The sequence below is a fragment of the Zea mays genome, chromosome 5, assembly GCF_902167145.1.
Source record: "Zea mays cultivar B73 chromosome 5, Zm-B73-REFERENCE-NAM-5.0, whole genome shotgun sequence".
Taxonomy (NCBI): domain Eukaryota; kingdom Viridiplantae; phylum Streptophyta; class Magnoliopsida; order Poales; family Poaceae; genus Zea; species Zea mays.
Window position 1 is genome coordinate 19,213,773 of NC_050100.1, and position 21,288 is coordinate 19,235,060.

The 21,288-nt window shown below is 53.5% G+C and overlaps 1 protein-coding gene and 1 pseudogene across 3 annotated transcripts; one reads left to right on the forward strand and one right to left on the reverse strand.

Annotated features, from left to right (window-relative positions):
* Window positions 1-1,127: 1,127 nt before the first annotated feature.
* On the reverse strand, window positions 1,128-9,370 carry LOC100381652 (uncharacterized). Of its 3 annotated transcripts, none has more exons than XM_008645726.3 (14): window positions 9,084-9,370; window positions 6,423-6,595; window positions 5,918-6,091; window positions 5,486-5,609; window positions 5,295-5,395; window positions 5,058-5,144; window positions 4,651-4,746; window positions 4,245-4,365; window positions 4,011-4,139; window positions 2,981-3,072; window positions 2,762-2,873; window positions 2,050-2,408; window positions 1,703-1,938; window positions 1,128-1,394 (listed from the first exon to the last, which is right to left on the reverse strand). In XM_008645726.3, the coding sequence occupies exons 1-14, from the start codon at window positions 9,169-9,171 to the stop codon at window positions 1,274-1,276; spliced, it is 2,013 nt and encodes a 670-aa protein (XP_008643948.2). In that variant the 5' UTR covers window positions 9,172-9,370; the 3' UTR covers window positions 1,128-1,273. The 3 variants fall into 3 exon arrangements, with proteins under 3 accessions (XP_008643948.2, XP_035814608.1, NP_001167938.1); XM_035958715.1 differs by having other exon boundaries at window positions 1,130-1,394; window positions 5,058-5,111; window positions 9,084-9,356; NM_001174467.1 differs by lacking the exons at window positions 6,423-6,595; window positions 9,084-9,370 and having other exon boundaries at window positions 1,135-1,394; window positions 5,918-6,008.
* LOC109939621 (uncharacterized) lies at window positions 8,111-8,964 on the forward strand (annotated as a pseudogene).
* Window positions 9,371-21,288: the final 11,918 nt, after the last annotated feature.

A 21,288-nucleotide genomic window follows, 5' to 3' on the forward strand; every position in this document is an offset into this window, starting at 1 on the left:
AGACGCCAGCCGATGGGGGGGCCGCATGAGCAACTGGGCGTTGCAGCCATGTCCATCTGCACTTCTCTGACTTGGAGTGGAGGTGGTGGAAATTTGTATCGGTCAGCCGGCAGGTCCAATGGTGTGCAGCTCCTGCTCCTCTCAAGAAACCACGGATCAACAGCTTTGGTGTTGGAGCTGCTGCTTCTGTTTGCATGCAATTACTCTACTGCTTCTGTATCCGTAGACGGTCTCCAGCAGCCTTCTGCTGCCTTCCTAGAAACGGCAGGAAAAACGAAATAGTAAGATGCTAGAACGGAGGTAGTAAGATGCTAGAGGCCGTACTTTCTGCAACTACCATGTCTCCTGAAATCCATTTTATAGTAACACAAGTACATCAAAGAAAATACCATCCGGCCCCTAACCCTTCGATTTCTTCCAAACTCTGGGCATCACATGTTGATCTGAGAAAAAAAAACAAAAACTATATATACAATGGTGACTTGGGGAATCGGTCAGTTGCATCTGGTGGTCGGTGAGTCGTCTAGAGCTAATAGTTAGTAGCTAAAATTAGTTGAGACATCTAAACACTTTAGCTAATAGTTCAACTATTATCTATTTTTGATAAATTCGTTAATAGTTAGATAGTTATTTGTTAGCCAGCTAATTCACTACCAATTTTTAGTCAACTAACTATTAATTCTAGTGCATTCAAACACCCCTGAAACGTTTTGCTATCAATAATGAGAATCTAGTGACAGAAATACGATCTTAACCACCGCGAGACAACCTACCTAGCCATTAATTACTCCTACGGAAGGACACATGTGAGAGCTTTCCAAATGTACCAGTTCTGCTGCTTATGATGATGGTCTCCGATCGAGATGCACAGTTAATAACCTTCTGGGAAATCCTGGCATCAATCGTCGACAATCACATCTAGATCCAGTGCAGCCCTATATCTCTACCATGTGACTGCTGACCAAAACGATGGGCGATGCTGCTGCCATCAGAGCATGACGTACGTACCATGACACGAGTTGCATCTGAACTTGAGGTTTCAGACAAGGACAGCAAGTTAGAAAGAAAAAAAAAACACTCTCCATTTTTTTTTTTTGTCATGAAGGCCTGCGTATGTGGAAACACCGTGGAACTCTGTAACAACACTTGGCTATTAGTGAGAGTTGAGGGTGATATTTACATATATTGCTCTCATCAAGAATAAAGTTAACACGTACAACACTTGGCTAGCATGCCCATAGTTACAGAGTTGCCGGCAAGTCCTACCTTACGGTTACGGGCTCTTATTACACTTTGTGAAGAAAGAGTCAATAGGAATATGCTTTCCTTCTTTAGAAGACTTGAGTTTCTTCTTGGGCGTGGGTGCAGTAGAGCGTGGTCTTTCAGCCACCCAGCTGAATACAGTACAAGACATAACCGTGTTACGAAACGTTCATATCATCTCCGAGTAATAATGTCAGGAGAATGAAATAAAGGCAATACTACTGTGGCAGCATAAACTAATACTATAAGTTATAAAAACAATGGGAAAAAAAGAACAAGCATGTATTATGTATAGCACAGGAATGACACCTGATGGACGAGGCTAACCAAATGCTAGAGTAGCTTACACCAGTAAAAAAACAATTCAACGGCCTAGTTTGTAACAGCAGCAGAAAAACAACATATCTGAGCGAATGCCAAGACATAGATAGATAGATACCTCTCGTTTGAGATGTGTCTTGTGCCGTCCACTGCTTCTTCCTGCTGGAGTGTTTCAGCCAGGTGAAAATCTGAATGTTCCAGCCTCTCCTCCTCGAAGCCCGGAGGCAGTTCAAATCCACAGATGGAACAAATGTAGCCATCAATCCATGACTGCTGGTCAGGTTTACTTGATGAAGACACAGCCTTCGGGCTGATCAAGGGATCAGGTTCATCCAACTTCTTAGTGGGCGTAACCTTATGAAAAGCAAGTTTCACGTGCTGAATTTGTGCATGAAGACATGGACAAAAAAAAAAACACCCAATTTTCTTAGCTGTGAAATAATGGAAATTTTAATTCAGACAAACCTTTGCACTGGAAGACACATCATCTGACTTTGTTCCACCTAACGGGTCGCTTAGGACAGCCTCTTTAGTATCGTTGTCTAAACTCCGTTGTTGTTCGGGAATAAAACAGATCTCATCATGTAGGAAGAAATCCTGTTGGCCTGTGGAAACACTTGTTCCAGCATCAGGTGCCAAGTACTCTTCCTTGGTTGTGAGACTAATAGAATCATTATCCTGCCCTGGGGAATTAGTGATTCTCTGAACAGTGGTTCCATTGCCATTTGAGTTACTGTTTGATGAACGAAAGAATATATCTAGTGTCTTTTGTGTTGAAGTAGATGGATCGTCCTTCTCATCATGTAGCTGAGACATCCGCAACCCTATTAGTTTGTATAAAGTTGAGTGTCAGGTCTGACTTCCTCAAGCAGTAAGACCAAAAAAAAATATCAAATGCAAACAGTGCAGCATTGTTCAAACAGAATACATGACATCAAAATATGACCACACAAAAATGACAGTCATTGCAGACCAACAGATAAGGTAACTGAAACATGCACTATGACAGAACCACATGACTTTTAGCTGTCAAAGCAGCTAAACGAACTTGTGGACAAACAAAAAAATGTCATATGAACTTAAGTTAGAAGCTAAAAGCCCAATCCTATAGGACTTTCACGCATTAGTAGTCATAAAGTTTGATCCAACTAAAATAATCAGATGCACACACACTAACCCATCAATCTCAAAGAAATAGGCATTTCAGCTTTAATCAACTTTGTAGCATAGACCAGAATATCTTCCTTGGAGTCGATGTAGTTCCGTGTTGTTACTGCCCTTGTCCGAACCTGATTCAGATCATTTATCAATCAAGTAATCCATCAAACAAAAACCATCTCTCTTGGTTCTCTTTACAGAAAATCAGTCAACAGCTATTATAATGGGAGAACCAAACCTCAAAATCTGCAGTCTTCAGTTTGAGTGTTAGTGTTTTTCCCTTGAAACCCTCCTTTTGCAAATCATCAGATAAATTTTCTGCAAGGCTAGCTGAAAATATATGACAATGTGATGAGTCATGCATCGAAACATGTTAGCAGCCTATCACCAGGTACAATATCACATGAGTTCCTGATAACATCTTTACTGTTTTACAGGGTTTATTCCCACAAAATCACTCCTGACCACATGAAAAGGTACTGGTATATGCCACTACATAACCCACAACAAAATGTAAACTACAATACAATCATAATAGTAAAATGCTGGTTCGCATAAAAAAAACTAAAATTTATTATTACTTCCATAAATTTGCATGATATAGCAGCAAGAAGACTGGACTTTGATGCTTCTAAAACGTTCAAACTGGCCTCTGATGCTTCTACAAAGAATATCCATACTGTATTACAAATTGTGCTACTACAAGTACTCTGACAGGTTGCATGGTTCATAACAATGTACAAAATGTTTAGTGCCATTTGAATATGCTAGAATTTCTAGTTAATAATCAATTTCTAGTTAATTTTAAACTAATTTAACAATAGAAAATAGTATTTATACTCATAGTTTCAGTGTTTCACATACCACATCAATGTAACACCAAATTAACACAACTTATTGCTCATGAATTTATCATTAATTTACAATTCACACACATGTTCATCAGTTTAACCCACAATCATATTCGCACAGACCAATTTAGCATATAGACATAGGTCATCAATCACCAGTTTAACTCATAGGCCATAGGCACCACACATACATATAACATGTTCATCAATTGATACGTAAATGATATGCATATAGTTTCGTTTTGATAAAATGTGATAGCTCGTTTATTCTGCAGTGAAGCTAAGTTGCGTAAGCATGGGAGATCTAAATTGATGGCAAGATGCCAACAATTGAGATGTGTGATCATCAGGCCTTTTTTTTTGGAAATAAAGTGTAATCATCATGCCTCGGTTACACAAATAAGTTAAGATGCTTACCTAATTTTTTGAAAAGCAAAGAAGAATCATTTGTTGCTGTGAAAGTTCGCTCGCAACTGATACTTTTCCTTTGCCTTTGTTCTGGGGTTTCTGTACCTCCTAACCCGAGACCAACCGACAGAAAGAAATCTGAAAACATATGATTTCAACTTGAATTCTGAGATCTTGCTTGGATAATATAAGCTTTCTAAAGGCTTTGAAAGAACCGCAAACATGTGTAATTAACATACGGACCAGCTGAGCTTTCCGAAAAAAGAGCACATAAAAAAGCAGCCTTTTGCAGCATCTCCTGACATGTACTGATTCCAAGAACCTGATGTAACATCTGTTCTGTTACCTTACCTATGCCACCTATCTGCATACAAAGATCTTGAAATAACAAATCATTTTTTTTCATTTCCACAAATATCCAAAAGGCTAGCATGAAGAACTGAACAACATTACATCATAAGCAAAGAAATAATACATGAGTGCATAAATGCATAGAGAAACTATTATCATGATTTACATCTCAGAATTGTGACAAAGTGTATACAAATAAATAGCCAAATACAAAGTGGAAAACAAGGTTAAAAATAGGACGGTAAAACAAAAAGGGATGAGTTTTTAATCATATAAAATAAAGCAAAAACGGAAGTACCTTTCTTATAGGCAATGTAGATACAAATGTCAATACAGCTTCCCGGTCATTTGGCAAAATAAACTGCCCATTGGGCTTGTTAATATCAGAGCAAACCTAGAAAAGATACAAAAGGAGAAAGGAACCTTGTAATTTTGCTGTAGGATAAGCTACACCAACAGGAATAAGAACATAGGACTAAAAAAGAGTAAACATGATGAGTTAACCAAAAAGATCTCAAGTCATGGTGCTACAGTACAACCCAATTAGTTTATTACTCTACCTAATTATATGTTAACCCAACAAGGTATTCAATGAAAGACTGATGAAGAAGGCACACAGAGAATAAAAATAACAGGAACAATGCATTGACACTTTGGAGATACAATTCAAATGAGAAAAAGTAAACAAAAACTTCGAGCTCTGACCTTCGCAATCATACGGTTTGGAGCAACCCCAGCACTACATGTTAGACCAGTTTCCTGGTGAATGGCAGACCTAAGTTCAATAGCAACCTAAGAAAACCAGAGTGATGTGATCGGTAAAATTTATCATGTATTATGAGAATGTTGGAAGGACATAAACTTGATAAGAAAATCAAGTCACGTGCTCCAAGTAGGTAAAAGCATCAGGAAACTGTGAAAGTTAGAAAGGTTCATTGTTACCTCCTCGCCTGTAATGCCTCTCTCAATGCAAACATTGGTTATGTTGAGGTATGCTTCATCTAGACTTGTTGCAATGAAGTTGGGATCATACCTCTGGAAAACTAAGGGCACCAATGCTTCAATAATCAGTTTGCATGATATGTTTCAAGATCCTTCTGTAATGATTAGATTAATAGTGTTATTTTTCAAACCTTTTCTTGTCAGCTCGCTATAATGAGTATATCTCTCAAAGTTTGGTGGGACAAAAACCAAGTCAGGACATAGTTTGCATCCAATAAAACCAGGCATCGCTGCACGCACTCCAAACTTGCGTGCCTGCATTAGTGAATCAATTACACAATCCATTAGATTAAGGGGACTTCTATTACTACATTTATCAAGTGGCAAAAAAAAACTAGCAGCACTTTGGCACATCCAGTTTCCACTCTACAACAAGGGGATTGCTGTTCCGACATTTACCAAACAACAAAAAACAAAACTAACACCACTTTGGCCCATCCAGTTTCCAGTTTATAACACTGAAATAATCATTTTCAAATACACCAACCGAACACATAATTTTTTCTTCTTGCAGTGATTAAACTAAAAAAATCGTATATTTCATGGTGACGTAGTATGCTCACCTCATAACTGGCAGTAGCTATCATAGACATGCTACCAACCGCCAAGGGTTTTCCCTTCAAGGATGGGTTCTCCAATGTCTCAACAGCAGCATAAAAGGCATCCATGTCAGTGTGAAGCCATATCTTTGAAAGATCTCGTGAAGCTTCCAACTCTAACATTTTCTTATCTGCAACCTGAAAATTATGTTGCCATGTAGGGATAAATATATAATAGAGAAAAAATAAAATGGCATTAGTAAAATATGGAGCATACATACATTAACCATTACATTGACTTAGTACAGATTCTCTTTGATGTGTGAAACAAAGAGCATTATCAAATGCACAAGAAAACATTGATGGATTGACCATTGGATGTTACCCAGAAGGAACCACATATTCTCTGGTATTTTAGTGGTGTTTTTATGACCATCAACCAATGTGTAGGAGACTGAACCATGGCTTACAAATTATATGGCCAAAAAAATATAGACAAAAGCTAGCATGAAAATGTGTTAATAAATACCTTCTGAAAATGTGATATGTCATTATCAGTCAATACTGCACATTGTGCACGGAGATGTTCAATCTTTTGTTTGGTGGCTGCCTCCTTCCTCTGCTCATTTTCGAAATATTTTGAGCCCTTGCTCATTTCGTAGATTACCTTCTGCACCTTCTCTTTGTCAACACCCTCCATTCCTAATGCAACACCAACACCACAAGAGAATAATAACTAAAATTTCAAAAAAAAACTTCATAGCATAGATGACATTATACACTTGGCCTGGCTAACAAAGTACAATCATTCTACTGGACAAAAGGAGTACATAGCACTAAAGTCCGATAGCCCTTATTGTGCAAGGGAGAAGATGACATTTTCTTCTGTGCAGTCAGTTTTGAACCATCGACCCTGGCCCCCGCGTCGTCCTCCTCTGGGCGACACAGGTGGCTCCCCCATCGACCACGCCCAACTCCACCAACCGCCGCCGGTCTTCACCCCCGATGTCGTCGGAGCAGTCCGACGAGCTGCGAGGAGGGCGGCGGCGGGACTGCTCTCTCACTCATTTCCCTCCCTTCTTCCACCCTCTCCTCTCCTCCCTCTTCCTGGAGGTGGCCAGCGTCCTGGTCCGCCGTTGGGAAGGCCGGATCGGCGGGCTAGCTGGCCGGATCTTGGAGGTTGGTCACCGTTCGCCGCTCCTTCGTGCTGGCATGGGCGGGTGGCCGTGCGGCCGTGATGGCTTGCGCGGCTAGCCCGCGGGCACCACCGCGCCCACGCGCGGCTGGCCCGCTGCGGCGGCGGCGTGGCTTGCCTATGCTCGTAGTGCGGTGCCTGGGTCGAGGGCGTTGGCCGTCGACGGATCTGCGGCTGTCAACGTCGCCTTCTGCAGGTGGTGGGTTGTGGGGCTGGGGGCCAGATCTTGAGCCTCTCCGGCTGGATTCATCTCTCCGCCTTTAGTTTCGGCCTGTGGTGTGGGCAGGGCTGGCTGGCTCCATGCGTTGGGGCGTGTGGTGGGAGGTCCTCCGGCGAAAGCCATGCCCGCTTGCGGGCGGACAGTGGCCACCCCTACCCTATTGAGGGTGCCGTCTTTGGACCTCTCGCCCCCATCCGGGAACCCTCGCCTCAGCCTTCTTGGGGTCTCTCGCTGGTGCTCGATCGACGTTGGGTAGGGCTGGACGAAAAACTCGTAGCTCGTTAACTCGCTCGACTCGACTCAATAGTGGCTCGACTCGACTCGACTCGTTTATAATTTGTAACAAGTTGAGCTTGTATTTCAACTCGATATGATAACGAGTCAGCTCGAGCTGACTCGCGAGCTAAACGAGTTGGAGTAATTAGTCAAATCACAATAATCTCCGATCCAAAATAGTTAATCTTCTACTCTACTATAGTTAATCTTGTTCTTTGTTGAGTGTGGAACCTTAAGTTGCAAACTCTATTCTTTTTTCTAAATAGATCTCCTTCTTTTCTTTTGCTACATGTTTTTATATCCGTTCGTAGACACTAGACATGGTATTATCGAGCTGGCTCGCGAGCTAAACGAGCCAACTCGAGTCGGCAAACGAGTCGAGCCGAGTTGGATCTTTAGCTCGTTAACATAACGAGTCGAGCCGAGCTAGCTCGTTATCTTAACGAGCCAGCTCGAGTCGAGTCGAGTCGAGCCGAGCCAGCTCGATATCCACCCCTAGCGTTGGGGCTCTGAGGGTTGGGGCTGCTGGGTTGGTGCGTCGGTGGACGGCAGAAGGTGACAACGCACGACGGCTTGACGGGGTGACATCGACGTGGCTGACCCTTCAGCTTTCTCCTTGATGATGGCGATCTACGCTGCTCTGCTAGGTCTTCGGAGGAAACTTTGCTTGGTCTGTACTAGGCGGGCGGCGACGGCTTTTCGACGTCGTTTCTCCTTCTTGAAGGCGCGGCCCAGAAGACCTCTAGTTTGTGTGTTCGTCGGAGTTGTGGAGGCTCTTCGTCACTCCGCTTGGCTCGGTGGTGTCGGGACCTTTGTCGCTTTAGACGTCTGCTTGCTCCCGGAGTCCGGCATTATTGATCTTTGCTCGTGGTGAAGAATCAGAGCTGACTCATGTGTGGTGTGCCGAGGCTTGGCAACGATGGCACACCGCGGTCTTATTCCTTGCGTCGATGTCTGGATGTAGGCGTCGTCAAGTTGCTTTGGCAGTGTGTGGCTCGTCTTGGGAAGTCGAACTTACTCGTCCCTTGTGTTTGAGCTTGGCAACGATGAATCTAGATGTGTTTGTGTGTTGGGGGGTTGTTGTTGTCTAGGTTGTTTGTTAGGGCCTTCGCCGGTTTTTCTACCTTGCGCAATGTGTAGGTTTTTTGCCCGGTTTTTCTTAAAACTGGATCAATTTCATTCTTCTTACTTGAGAGGCTGAGCTTCTGCTATTACGTTCAAAAAAAGAAGACATTAATGGCTAGTTTGAGAATCCCATTTTACCAAGCAAAAATAGTTCATTTTCCCTTGGGAAAATAAAAATTCCTTGAGAAATAAAACGAATGGAATTATGTAAACGTTACATGTATCCTCTTGAGTTCCAGATTTGTTCTAATATTATGCGGACCAACTAGTAAAGCACTTATGGCGAAACCCTATCCGTAGGTTTCGTGTTAAGCCGGCGCCATGTCAGCCCGGAAACCCCCAATACGGAGCGAGCAGAGAAAGTGCGCCCGTACCAGCTTTGGCGTTGGTGTATGCGGTATGGTAAGACTGCCACGGCCGATCCCCTCCGTCTTCCGGTGGCGTCCCTGCCGCGGCCGACATCGTTGCGGTCTGCGACAAGGTCTTCACCAATCACCAGAACAGGGGCTCGGGTGCTGGCGGGGTACTGACTCTGGTGGTTTGCTTAGGCTGGGTCTGAGATTACACGCGGAGCTCGGGGCGGAGAGACGGAGCCGGCGGCGGCGCGCGCGCGCGCTAAACTGGAGAACGCGACGCGGCGGGCTCCCTGTACCAGCGCCACGGCTAAATAGTCGTGTGTTTCGTTTTACATACATAGTGTAGTTTACTAGCTGGATGCCCGTGCGTTGCAACGGGAATATATAAAACCAGTATACTATGATAACTTATATACAATATCTGTGTTATATTGTTATAAGAAAATGTTTCATAATCAATTTATGATCCTAACCATACATAGATTTTGTTATTTTAATCTAATTATTTCACCACTACATTGCAACCATCAGTATCATGCAGACTTCGATATACGTCACGATTTGTATGGTCTCATCATTGGAGAGCACGAGCACGAGCACGTTCCACACATGCCGGAAAAATTCCGTCGTACATCGTTAGTCATCAGACACGCACCACCATATGCTCTTGCTTAAACAAAAAGGTAAGTGTGTATGTGTTTGCGAAGAGAATTAAAGTCAGGCCGGCACAAAAGCTACCCTGACGGTGGCGAGGATAACGAACTGGTCACTGTTGTCGATCCTCCTCTGTGTCACCTCCGGCGTCAAGATGACGCCACAATCCTCGATATAGTAGTCGTCGAACGCACGCGACATGACGAGTACCGATGACTCTTCGTTGGGCTGCCAAACGAAGTGCACCCCGAACTCATCAGCGAGGTAGTACCCCTGGCCGTTGCACCACCGAATGCGCTATTCCACTACTGTCGGGGACCATAATTAGGGGTACCCTCAAGACTCCTAATTCTCAGCTGGTAACCCCCATCAGCATAAAGCTGCAAAGGCCTGATGGGTGCGATTAAGTCAAGGATCAGTCCAGTCGAGTGACTCGATCATGCCTCGCCCGAGCCTAGCCTCGGACAAGGGCAGCCGACCCCGGAGGATTTCCGTCTCGCCTATCGGGGACCATAATTAGGGGTACCCTCAAGACGCCTAATTCTCAGCTGGTAACCCCCATCAGCATAAAGCTGCAAAGGCCTGATGGGTACGATTAAGTCAGGGATCAGTCCACACGAGTGACTCGATCACGCTTCACCCGAGCCTAGCCTCGGCCAAGGGCAGCCGACCTCGAGAGACTTCCGTCTCGCCCGAGGCCCCCCTTTTTACGGCGGATGTACCACCGGCTCGCCCGAGGCCTTGGCTTCGCTCAGAAGCAACCCTGACTAAATCGCCACACCGACTGACCAAATTGCAGGAGCATTTAACACAAAGGTGGCCTGACACCTTTATCCTGACACGCGCCCCCCCCGGCAGAGCCGAAGTGACCGCCGTCACTCCACCGCTCCTCTGACCAGTCTGACAGAAGGACAGCGCCGCCTGCGCCACCCCGACTGCGGTGCCACTCGACAGAGTGAGTCTGACAGGCAGTCAGGCCTTGCCAAAGGCGCCATAGCGAACTCCGCACCGCCCGACCCCAGGGCTCGGACTCGGGCTAAGACCCGGAAGACGGCGAACTCCGCTCCGCCCGACCCCAGGGCTCGGACTCGGGCTAAGACCCGGAAGACGGCGAACTCCGCTCCGCCCGACCCCAGGGCTCGGACTCGGGCTAAGACCCGGAAGACGACGAAACTCCGCCTCGCCCGACCCCCGGGCTCGGACTCCGCCCTGCCCTCGGCCGAACGACTTCCGCCTCGCCCGACCCCATGGCTCGGGCTCGGCCTCGGCAACAGAGGACAGTCTCAACCTCGGCTTCGGAGGTGCCCCCACGTCACCCTGCCTAGGGCACAGACCCGCCACGTCAACAGGAAGCGCCATCATCATCCTACCCCGAATCGACTCGGGTCACGGAGAACAAGACCGGCGTCCCATCCGGCCAGCTCCGCCGGATGGGCAATGATGACGCTCCACAAACTATATGACGACGGCGGCCCCCAGCTCTCTTACGGAAGGAGGGCGATGTCAGCAGGGACTCGACCGCTCCAACAGCTGTCCCTCCGCCAGGCTCCGTCGCACCTCCGACAGCCACGACATCACGCCAGCAAGGTGCCAAGACCTCCCCGGCTGCCACATTGGCATGTACCTAGGGCGCTAGCTCTCTCTCCGCTAGACACGTAGCACTCTGCTACACCCCCCATTGTACACCTGGATCCTCTCCTTACGACTATAAAAGGGAGGACCAGGGCCTTCTTAGAGAAGGTTGGCCGCGCGGGACCGAGGACGGGACAGGCGCTCTCTTGGGGCCACTCGCTTCCCTCACCCGCGTGGACGCTTGTAACCCCCCTACTGCAAGCGCACCTGACCTGGGCGCGGGACGAACACGAAGGCCGCGGGACTTCCACCTCTCTCACGCTCGACTCCGGCCACCTCGCCTCTCCCCCCTTCGCGCTTGCCCACGCGCTCGACCCATCTGGGCTGGGGCACGCAGCACACTCACTCGTCGGCTTAGGGACCCCCCTGTCTCGAAACGCCGACAGTTGGCGCGCCAGGTAGGGGCCTGCTGCGTGCTGACGAACAGCTCCCCGTCAAGCTCCAGATGGGCAGTCTCCAGCAACCTCTCCGGCCCGGGGCGGTGCTTCGTTTCAGGACTCTTGAGTTCATGTCCTTCGACGGCAGCTACGACATGATACTTCTTCCACCGCCGCGCGACAACGACAATGGCGGCCGACAACCCGCCCGCCGGCGGCGGAATCGACGACATCTTCCCCGCGTGGTGGAAGAGCAACATTCGAGCTCGCTCCGTTCTCTCCCCCGCCAACGGAGGAGGAGGCGGGGCCGTCAAGGCCAGGCGGGAGGCCGCGCTTCGTTGGCCGTCGAGCGAATCGACGCCCCCGACGCCCCGACGGAAGGCACGCCGGACGTCGACCTCGCGTTCAAGACGGGGGCAAGCGCCGTCCCCCCGCGACACGCTGACCCCGAGCAAGAAGACGACGCCGGCGCGCTCGCGGAAAGCCTGCAGGACGTCGCCCTCGTACCTGAGATGACGGTGCAACCAGTCCCCGATGTGACTACGTCGCTCCTCGTCGACCAAAAGGTACCGACTAACTCCCATCTTACGTCATTTCGACTCGGCCTCAACCCGCCAAACGACCTCGCTTTGGCGGGCGCTCTCATTGAGGCAAGTGCAACCCCACTGGGGTTTCGAATGCGGTCGCCTTGGGACCGACTGACGGACGTCTCGACCTACGGGCCATCTGGGTCCGAGGAAGATGACGATCCCAGCATCTGTTGGTATTTCTCCGGACTTGGCAACCCCAGTGCCATGCGGGACTTCATGACCGCATGTGACTACTGCCTATCCGACTGTTCCGACGGAAGCCGCAGCCTTGGCGACGAGAGCTGCGGCCCAAGCCGCGAATGTTTCCACATCGAGCTAGGGGATCTCTCCGAAGGCAACCATCTCGGCATGCCGGAGGACGGTGATCTTCCTAGGCCGGTGCCTCGCGCTGACATCCCACGGGAGCTAGCTGTGGTCCCCGCTCCGGTAGGGGGTTACGACCCACAACTCGAGCAAGTCCGCGAGGCGCAGGCCAGGCTCAATGAGGGAACAGGAGCGCTTGAGCCGATCCGTCGGGACGTCGGACAGGCATGGGCGGGCCAACCCTTGGCCGGAGAAATACGTCACATGCCCCAAGGTCTCCAGCACCGCATCGCCAACGATGTCAGGGTCAGGCCGCCGCCCGCATCCAGCGGGGTTGGCCAGAACCTGGCAGCCGCAGCGATGCTCCTCCGCGCGATGCCGGAGCCATCAACCACCGAGGGTCGGCGAATCCAGGGAGAGCTCAAGAATCTCCTGGAAGGCGCTGCGGCCCGACGGGCCGAGAGCACTTCCTCCCGAAGGCAAGGATATCCCTCGGAACCTCACGCCGCGACTTCCCGATTCATGCGGGAAGCCTCGGTCTACACCGGGCGCACGCGCAACACCGCGCCTGCGGCCCCGGGCCACCTCGGCAACGAGCACCATCGACGCGACCGTCGGGCTCACCTCGACGAAAGGGTATTCCGAGGCTACCACCCCAGGCGTGGGGGGCGCTACGACAGCGGGGAGGATCGGAGTCCCTCGCCCGAACCACCCGGTCCGCAGGCCTTCAGTCGGGCCATCCGACGGGCGCCATTCCCGACCAGGTTCCGACCCCCGACTACTATCACGAAGTACTCGGGGGAAACGAGACCGGAACTATGGCTCGCGGACTACCGCCTCGCCTGCCAACTGGGTGGGACGGACGACGACAACCTCATCATCCGTAACCTCCCCCTCTTCCTCTCCGACACTGCTCGCGCCTGGTTGGAGCACCTGCCTCCGGGGCAGATCTCCAACTGGGACGACTTGGTCCAAGCCTTCGCTGGCAATTTCCAGGGCACATACGTGCGCCCCGGGAATTCCTGGGACCTTCGAAGCTGCCGGCAACAGCCGGGGGAGTCGCTCCGGGACTACATCCGGCGATTCTCGAAGCAGCGCACCGAGCTACCCAACATCACCGACTCGGATGTCATCGGCGCGTTCCTCGCCGGCACCACTTGCCGCGACCTGGTGAGCAAGCTGGGTCGCAAGACCCCCACCAGGGCGAGCGAGCTGATGGACATCGCCACCAAGTTCGCCTCTGGCCAGGAGGCGGTCGAGGCTATCTTCCGAAAGGACAAGCAGCCCTAGGGCCGCCCATCGGAAGAGGCTCCCGAGGCGTCTGCTCCGCGCGGCGCCAAGAAGAAAGGCAAGAAGAAGTCGCAATCGAAACACGACGCCGCTGACGCGGACCTTGTTGCCGCCGCCGAGTACAAGAACCCTCGGAAGCCCCCCGGAGGTGCAAACCTCTTCGACAAGATGCTCAAGGAGCCGTGCCCCTACCATCAGGGGCCCGTCAAGCACACCCTCGAGGAGTGCATGATGCTCCGGCGTCACTTCCACAGGGCCGGGCCACCCGCCGAGGGTGGCAGGGCCCGCGACGACGACAAGAACGAAGATCACCAAGCAGGAGAGTTCCCCGAGGTCCGCGACTGCTTCATGATCTATGGAGGGCATGCGGCGAATGCCTCGGCTCGGCATCGCAAGCAAGAGCGCCGGGAGGTCTGCTCGGTGAAGGTGGCGGCGCCAGTCTACCTAGACTGGTCCGACAAGCCCATCACCTTCGACCAGGCCGACCACCCCGACCATGTGCCGAGCCCGGGGAAATACCCGCTTGTCGTCGACCCCGTTGTCGGCGATGTCAGGCTCACCAAGGTCCTGATGGATGGGGGCAGCTGCCTCAACATCATCTACGCCGAGACCCTCAAGCTCCTGCGCGTCGATCTGTCCTCCGTCCGAGCAGGCGTTGCGCCCTTCCACGGGATCATCCCTGGGAAGCGCGTCCAGCCCCTCGGGCGACTCGACCTCCCCGTCTGCTTCGGGACGCCCTCCAACTTCCGAAGGGAGACCCTGACGTTCGAGGTGGTCGGGTTCCGAGGAACCTACCACGCCGTACTAGGGAGGCCATGCTACGCGAAGTTCATGGCCGTCCCCAACTACACCTACCTGAAGCTCAAGATGCCGGGCCCCAACGGGGTCATCACCGTCGGCCCCACGTACAAACACGCGTTCGAATGCGACGTGGAGTGCGTGGAGTACGCCGAGGCCCTCGCCGAGTCCGAGGCCCTCATCGCCGACCTGGAGAACCTCTCCAAGGAGGTGCCAGACGTGAAGCGCCATGCCAGCAACTTCGAACCAGCGGAGACGGTCAAGGCCGTCCCTCTTGACCCCGGTGGCGACACCACCAAGCAGATCCGGATCGGTTCCAGGCTCGACCCCAAATAGGAAGCAGTGCTCGTCGACTTTCTCCGCGCAAACGCCGATGTCTTTGCGTGGAGTCCCTCGGACATGCCCGGCATACCGAGGGATGTCGCCGAGCACTCGCTGGATATTCGGGCCGGAGCCCGACCCGTCAGGCAGCCTCTGCGCCGATTCGACGAGGAGAAGCGTAGAGTGATTGGCGAAGAAATCCACAAGCTAATGGCAGCAGGGTTCATCAAAGAGGTATTCCATCCCGAATGGCTTGCCAACCCTGTGCTTGTGAGGAAGAAAGGGGGGAAATGGCGGATGTGTGTAGACTACACTGGTCTCAACAAAGCATGTCCGAAGGTTCCCTACCCTCTGCCTCGCATCGATCAAATCGTGGATTCCACCGCTGGGTGCGAAACCCTGTCCTTCCTCGATGCCTACTCAGGGTATCACCAGATCCGGATGAAAGAGTCTGACCAGCTCGCGACTTCTTTCATCACGCCGTTCGGCATGTACTGCTACGTCACCATGCCGTTCGGTTTGAGGAATGCGGGCGCGACGTACCAGCGGTGCATGAACCATGTGTTCGGCGAACACATCGGTCGCACAGTCGAGGCCTACGTCGATGACATCGTAGTCAAGACAAGGAAGGCTTCCGACCTCCTCTCCGACCTTGAAGTGACATTCCGATGTCTCAAGGCGAAAGGAGTCAAGCTCAATCCTGAGAAGTGTGTCTTCGGGGTGCCCCGAGGCATGCTCCTAGGGTTCATCGTCTCCGAGCGAGGCATTGAAGCCAACCCGGAGAAGATCGCGGCCATCACCAGCATGGGACCCATCAAGGACTTAAAAGGTGTACAAAGGGTCATGGGATGCCTCGTGGCCCTGAGCCGCTTCATCTCGCGCCTCGGCGAAAGAGGTCTGCCTCTGTACCGCCTCTTAAGGAAGGCCGAGTGTTTCGCTTGGACCCCTGAGGCCGAGGAAGCCCTCGGCAGCCTGAAGGCGCTCCTTACGAAGGCGCCTGTCTTGGTGCCCCCGGCGGATGGAGAAGCCCTCTTGGTCTACGTCGCCGCGACCACTCAGGTGGTTAGCGCCGCGATTGTGGTCGAGAGGCAAGAGGAAGGGCATACATTGCCCGTTCAGAGGCCGGTCTACTTCGTCAGCGAAGTGCTGTCCGAGACCAAGATTCGCTACCCACAAGTTCAAAAGCTGCTGTATGCTGTGGTCCTGACAAGGCGGAAGCTGCGACACTACTTCGAGTCTCACCCGGTAACTGTGGTGTCATCCTTCCCCCTGGGGGAGATCATCCAGTGCCGAGAAGCCTCGGGCAGGATCGCAAAGTGGGCGGTGGAAATCATGGACGAAACGATCTCGTTCGCCCCTCGGAAGGCCATCAAGTCCCAGGTGTTGGCGGACTTCGTGGCCGAATGGGTCGACACCCAGTTGCCGATGGCTCCGATCCAACCGGAGCTCTGGACCATGTTTTTCGACGGGTCGCTGATGAAGACGGGAGCCGGCGCGGGCCTGCTCTTCATCTCGCCCCTTGGAAAGCACTTGCGCTACGTGCTGCGCCTCCATTTCCCGGCGTCCAACAATGTGGCCGAGTACGAAGCTCTGGTCAACGGGTTGCGGATCGCCATCGAGCTAGGGGTCAGACGCCTCGACGCCCGCGGTGATTCGCAGCTCGTCATCGACCAAGTCATGAAGAACTCCCACTGCCGCGACCCGAAGATGGAGGCCTACTGCGACGAGGTTCGGCGCCTGGAAGACAAGTTCTTCGGGCTCGAGCTCAACCACATCGCTCGGTGCTACAACGAAACCGCAGACGAGCTGGCTAAAATAGCCTCGGGGCGAACGACGGTCCCCCCGGACGTCTTCTCCCGGGATCTGCATCAACCCTCTGTCAAGATCGACGACGCGCCCGAGCCCGAGGTACCCTCGGCTCAGCCCGAGGCACCCTCGGCACAGCCCGAGGTACCCTCGGCCCCCGAGGGCGAAGCACTGGACGTCGAGGAAGAGCAGAGCGGGCCACGCCAGATCGAGATTGGCGGGCCCCGTACCTGCAATATCTCCGTCGAGGAGAGCTGCCCCCCGACCAAGTCGAGGCTCGGCGGGTAGCGCGACGCGCCAAGTCGTTCGTCCTGCTGGGCGATGAAGAGGAGCTCTACCATCGCAGCCCCTCGGGCATCCTCCAGCGATGCATCTCCATCGCCGAAGGTCGGGAACTGCTACAAGAAATACACTCGGGGGCTTGCGGCCATCACGCAGCGCCCCGAGCCCTTGTCGGGAATGCTTTCCGACAAGGCTTCTACTGGCCAACGGCGGTGGCTGACGCCACTAGAATTGTCCGCACCTGCGATGGGTGCCAATTCTATGCGAAGCAGACTCACCTGCCCGCTCAGGCTCTGCAGACGATACCCATCACCTGGCCCTTCGCTGTATGGGGTCTGGACCTCGTTGGTCCCTTGCAGAAGGCGCCCGGGGGCTACACGCACCTGCTGGTCGCCATCGACAAATTCTCCAAGTGGATCGAGGTCCGACCTCTGAACAGCATCAGGTCCGAGCAGGCGGTGGCGTTCTTCACCAACATCATCCATCGCTTCGGGGTCCCGAACTCCATCATCACCGACAACGGTACCCAGTTCACTGGCAAAAAATTCTTGGATTTTTGCAAGGATCACCATATCCGGGTGGACTGGGCCGCCGTGGCTCATCCCATGTCGAATGGGCAAGTAGAGCGTGCCAACGGCATGATTCTACAGGGGCTCAAGCCTCGGATCTACAACAACCTCAACAAGTTCGACAAGCGGTGGATGAAGGAACTCCCCTCGGTGGTCTGGAGCCTAAGGACGACGCCGAGTCGTGCCACGGGTTTCACGCCGTTTTTCCTGGTCTACGGGGCTGAAGCTATCTTGCCCACTGACCTGGAATACGGCTCCCCGAGGACGAGGGCCTACACCGATCAAAGCAACCAAGCTAGCCGAGAAGAATCGCTGGACCAGCTGGAGGAGGCTCGGGACAGGGCCTTACTACACTCGGCGCGGTACCAGCAGTCCCTGCGACGCTACCACGCTCGAGGGGTCCGGTCCCGAGACCTCCAGGTGGGCGATCTGGTGCTTCGACTGCGGCAAGACGCCCGAGGGAGGCACAAGCTCACGCCCCCCTGGGAAGGGCCATTCGTCATCGCCAAAGTTCTGAAGCCCGGAACATACAAGCTGGCCAACAGTCAAGGCGAGATCTACGGCAACGCTTGGAACATCAAACAGCTACGTCGCTTCTACCCTTAAGATGTTTCCAAGTTGTTCATATACCTCGCCCCTACGCAAAGTTTAGTCGTCAAGGAAGGGTCGGCCTAGCCTCGGCAAAGCCCGACCCTCCCTCGGGGGCTAAAAGGGGGGAGACCCCCTCCGCGTCGAATTTTTCCTCGAAAAAAGGATCTCTTTTTAGCAGGATTTCTTTCGTGCTTCTCGACTACTTCGGAAAGCGGATCTTGGAAACGATGGAGTACACGTAAGCAGCCAAGGCTGACCGAGCCGAGGGACTCCTACGCCTCCGGGATACGGATACCTCACTCATCACCTTCTGCGATAAGTAACTCGCGCTCGGATAAAGCGACTCCGTGGACCGAACAAGTCTTCACGTTCGGAAGCTCTCCTGCCGAAGCAGTCCTTCAAGCTTTCTCGACTAAGTCGGGGACAAGGCCTCATGAACGGGTGAAAGTACGCGTAAACGGCAAGGCCGACCGAGCCGAGGGATTCCCACGCCTCTGGGATACGGATACCTCACTCGTCCCTTCCGTGAGAAGCAACTCTCGCTCACACAAACATCCCTGTTACCGACAGAGTCCAGATGCTCGAAACAAGAGGAAAAAAGACGCAGCTTCGCAAGCGCGGCGAGGGTGTGTTTTCTGGCCTCGGCGGCCGCAGAAGGCACACGCTACAAGACGATCTGATCCTGCAGGCTCGGGTCTTCACGCTGAAGAGAGCCATAGCACCCTCGGCATCGACGACGTCTTCAGCAAAGTCCGACCAGGCCTCGGACGGCGACGCGGTCCAGGGACTCCTCCGGGAATCCGGCCCGAGCAGGCGGCTCGGCCGGTTACCCCTGGGGCCTCGGCCAACCGGCTTCCAAGGGCGTCGGCCCGACCCGAGGCCTCGGCGGATCGACTTTGGCGTCGGCTCCGCTGACGGACAACACGGCTAGGCTCCGGCCAACCAGGTTCCCATTCTCGAGCCAACTCCGCCTCTGTTCATACTGATATCGCTACCCCTGGCCTCGGCCCATCGAAGGGCGGCCGAGGGGTCTCTTTAACTAAGCTGGAGGAGCCCCAGACAACAAGGCCGATCGGGCCGAGGGATTCCTACGCCTCCGGGATACGGATACCTCACTCGTCACCTTGACACGGGGCGACTCATGCTTAGTAAAGCGGTTCAGATAATCAACAGGCGAGACTTAGTGCTCAAAGATGAGGAAAAAACACGGCTCCGCGCCGAAATTACATACATGTTCAGGCCCCGACAGCCGCAATGAACAAACACACTAGCATTCGAAGTGCCATTACAAACGGAACTCCGGTTCCCCCTCCGCAGGTACGAACAACCCCACTCCGAGGGGGAAGGCCTGTGGAGCAACGGAAGGCCGACGAACGGCGCGCCGTCACCTGCTCCAGCAGCGGCGACGACGACGACTTCTGCTCCGGGGGGTCGAACAGCGGCAGCACTGACCTCAGGGCGGATGCTGCTGCCAGGAGGCCCCCGCCCATGCCAAAACTTGTGAGGCAAGGACGAGCAGAAGGCCGAGAAGTTGGAGGTCAGCCCGTGGCCGGCCCCGGCTATCGCGCCGGCGGAAGAACCTCTTCCAGCTGCCGTGGCGGACGCCGGCGCCGCGAGCGGCCCCGAAGCCACTCGCGTCTGAAGACCGGGCACGCTGCAGCTGCCAGCGCCACGGGCAATACCCGCTCCTCCCCCCATCACTGAGTGGAAGGAGCAGGCCACCGCCCGCGCAGGGGCCGACCCCAACTCGGCACTCTCCCCTCCCCAGCCTTGGTGATGAAAATCCTTGAGGCTGAGGGAGGGGCAGAGACCGCAGCCCGGCTCGCTTTCCCCCACCATCAAGCCGGAGGTCGCCATCTCGGGTGACCGCCGGTGGAGGGGAGCAGCCGGGCTGCATGATGAAAATCCTTGAAGCCGAACGATGGCTGAGAGGTACCAACTCCCATGGAGTTGCGTTCCTCCAACGAGGAGGTGGAAAGGCGGCGGATACCCCCCATCCGGGGGCTTGGAAGATGGAAAGACACGACGCATAAGGGAGGAAGAAGACATGGTTGCCTTCTGAAAGGAGTCTCCCTCCTTTTAAAGGCAGCTCTCCCTACGCGCGCCCCCAGACGCCGCGGGCTGAGTCTTCTCCAACACGCTCTAAGGCCCTCCCCTGCGACTCGGGGGCTGGGTCCCGCATGTCATGCAAACCGGCTCAGGGCAGAAGAAGCCAAACCGCCGCGCGTGGTGCGCACGACCGTCCAGCGGTTACAAGCGACCCCCCACTTTTGCCCAGACCAACGGGCGGAAGGGGCGGGCAGCCATGCAGGCGGCATGCAACCGCGCTAGGTGGACGCGCTTCTCCGACTTCTGACACGCCAGCTTGGAAGCCCAGGCCCACGCGTCAAGCAATTGGCGCGCCGGTTGCTGCATGCAAGCAACCGCACCGCCACTTGTGCCACCGTCGCGCCTCTTCGGTTGCGGAGCCTATGTCGCGACTCGAGGCGGCCCAGCAGCGCCAGCCTGGCGCGTTGGTCAAAGCGACCGAAAGTGGGCCGGCAGTAATGGCGGTGGCAGGCGGGCGGACGCAGCAGTCACGTCGTCAACTAGGCTCACGTCCTGGGACATCAAGAGAGCCTCCTCCCACGGCGTGAAGACGGTGCACCCGTGACCCGTTCCTCGAACGGCTCGCGCACACGTAACGGCCGCCCCGCCAACTACTCGCCCCGTCGCATTAACTCCGCGGCGGGACGCGCGGCGCCTCTGGCGGGAGAAGCGTGCGACGCTTCGCCTTCGCTGTAATAACCGCGTCAAAAAGAGGTACGCCACGTCGTTCGATTTCGTATCCTTTTCCTTTTTCCTCTTTCTCTATCTCTTGCAACAGGGACCGGGAAAGGGGGATACCCCGAAAAGGACCCTTCTCCGCGAAGGAACCGGGCTCCGAGCCCCCCCCCCTACTGATCAGGGGTTCGAAGACTGGCCCTCCGAAGGGTTCAACAGTCGCCTCAGATCGCGTGGGTCCGACACC

Excerpts from the sequence above, each read along its gene's own strand:
- LOC100381652 (XM_008645726.3), bottom strand. The coding sequence starts at position 9,171 with ATGTCGGCCGCGGCAGGGACGCCACCGGAAGACGGAGGGGATCGGCCG. Across the intron at positions 6,596-9,083 it reads ATACACCAACGCCAAAGCTG|GAATGGAGGGTGTTGACAAA; the intron begins GTACGGGCGCAC and ends GTGTTGCATTAG. Across the intron at positions 4,366-4,650 it reads CTACATTGCCTATAAGAAAG|ATAGGTGGCATAGGTAAGGT; the intron begins GTACTTCCGTTT and ends CTTTGTATGCAG.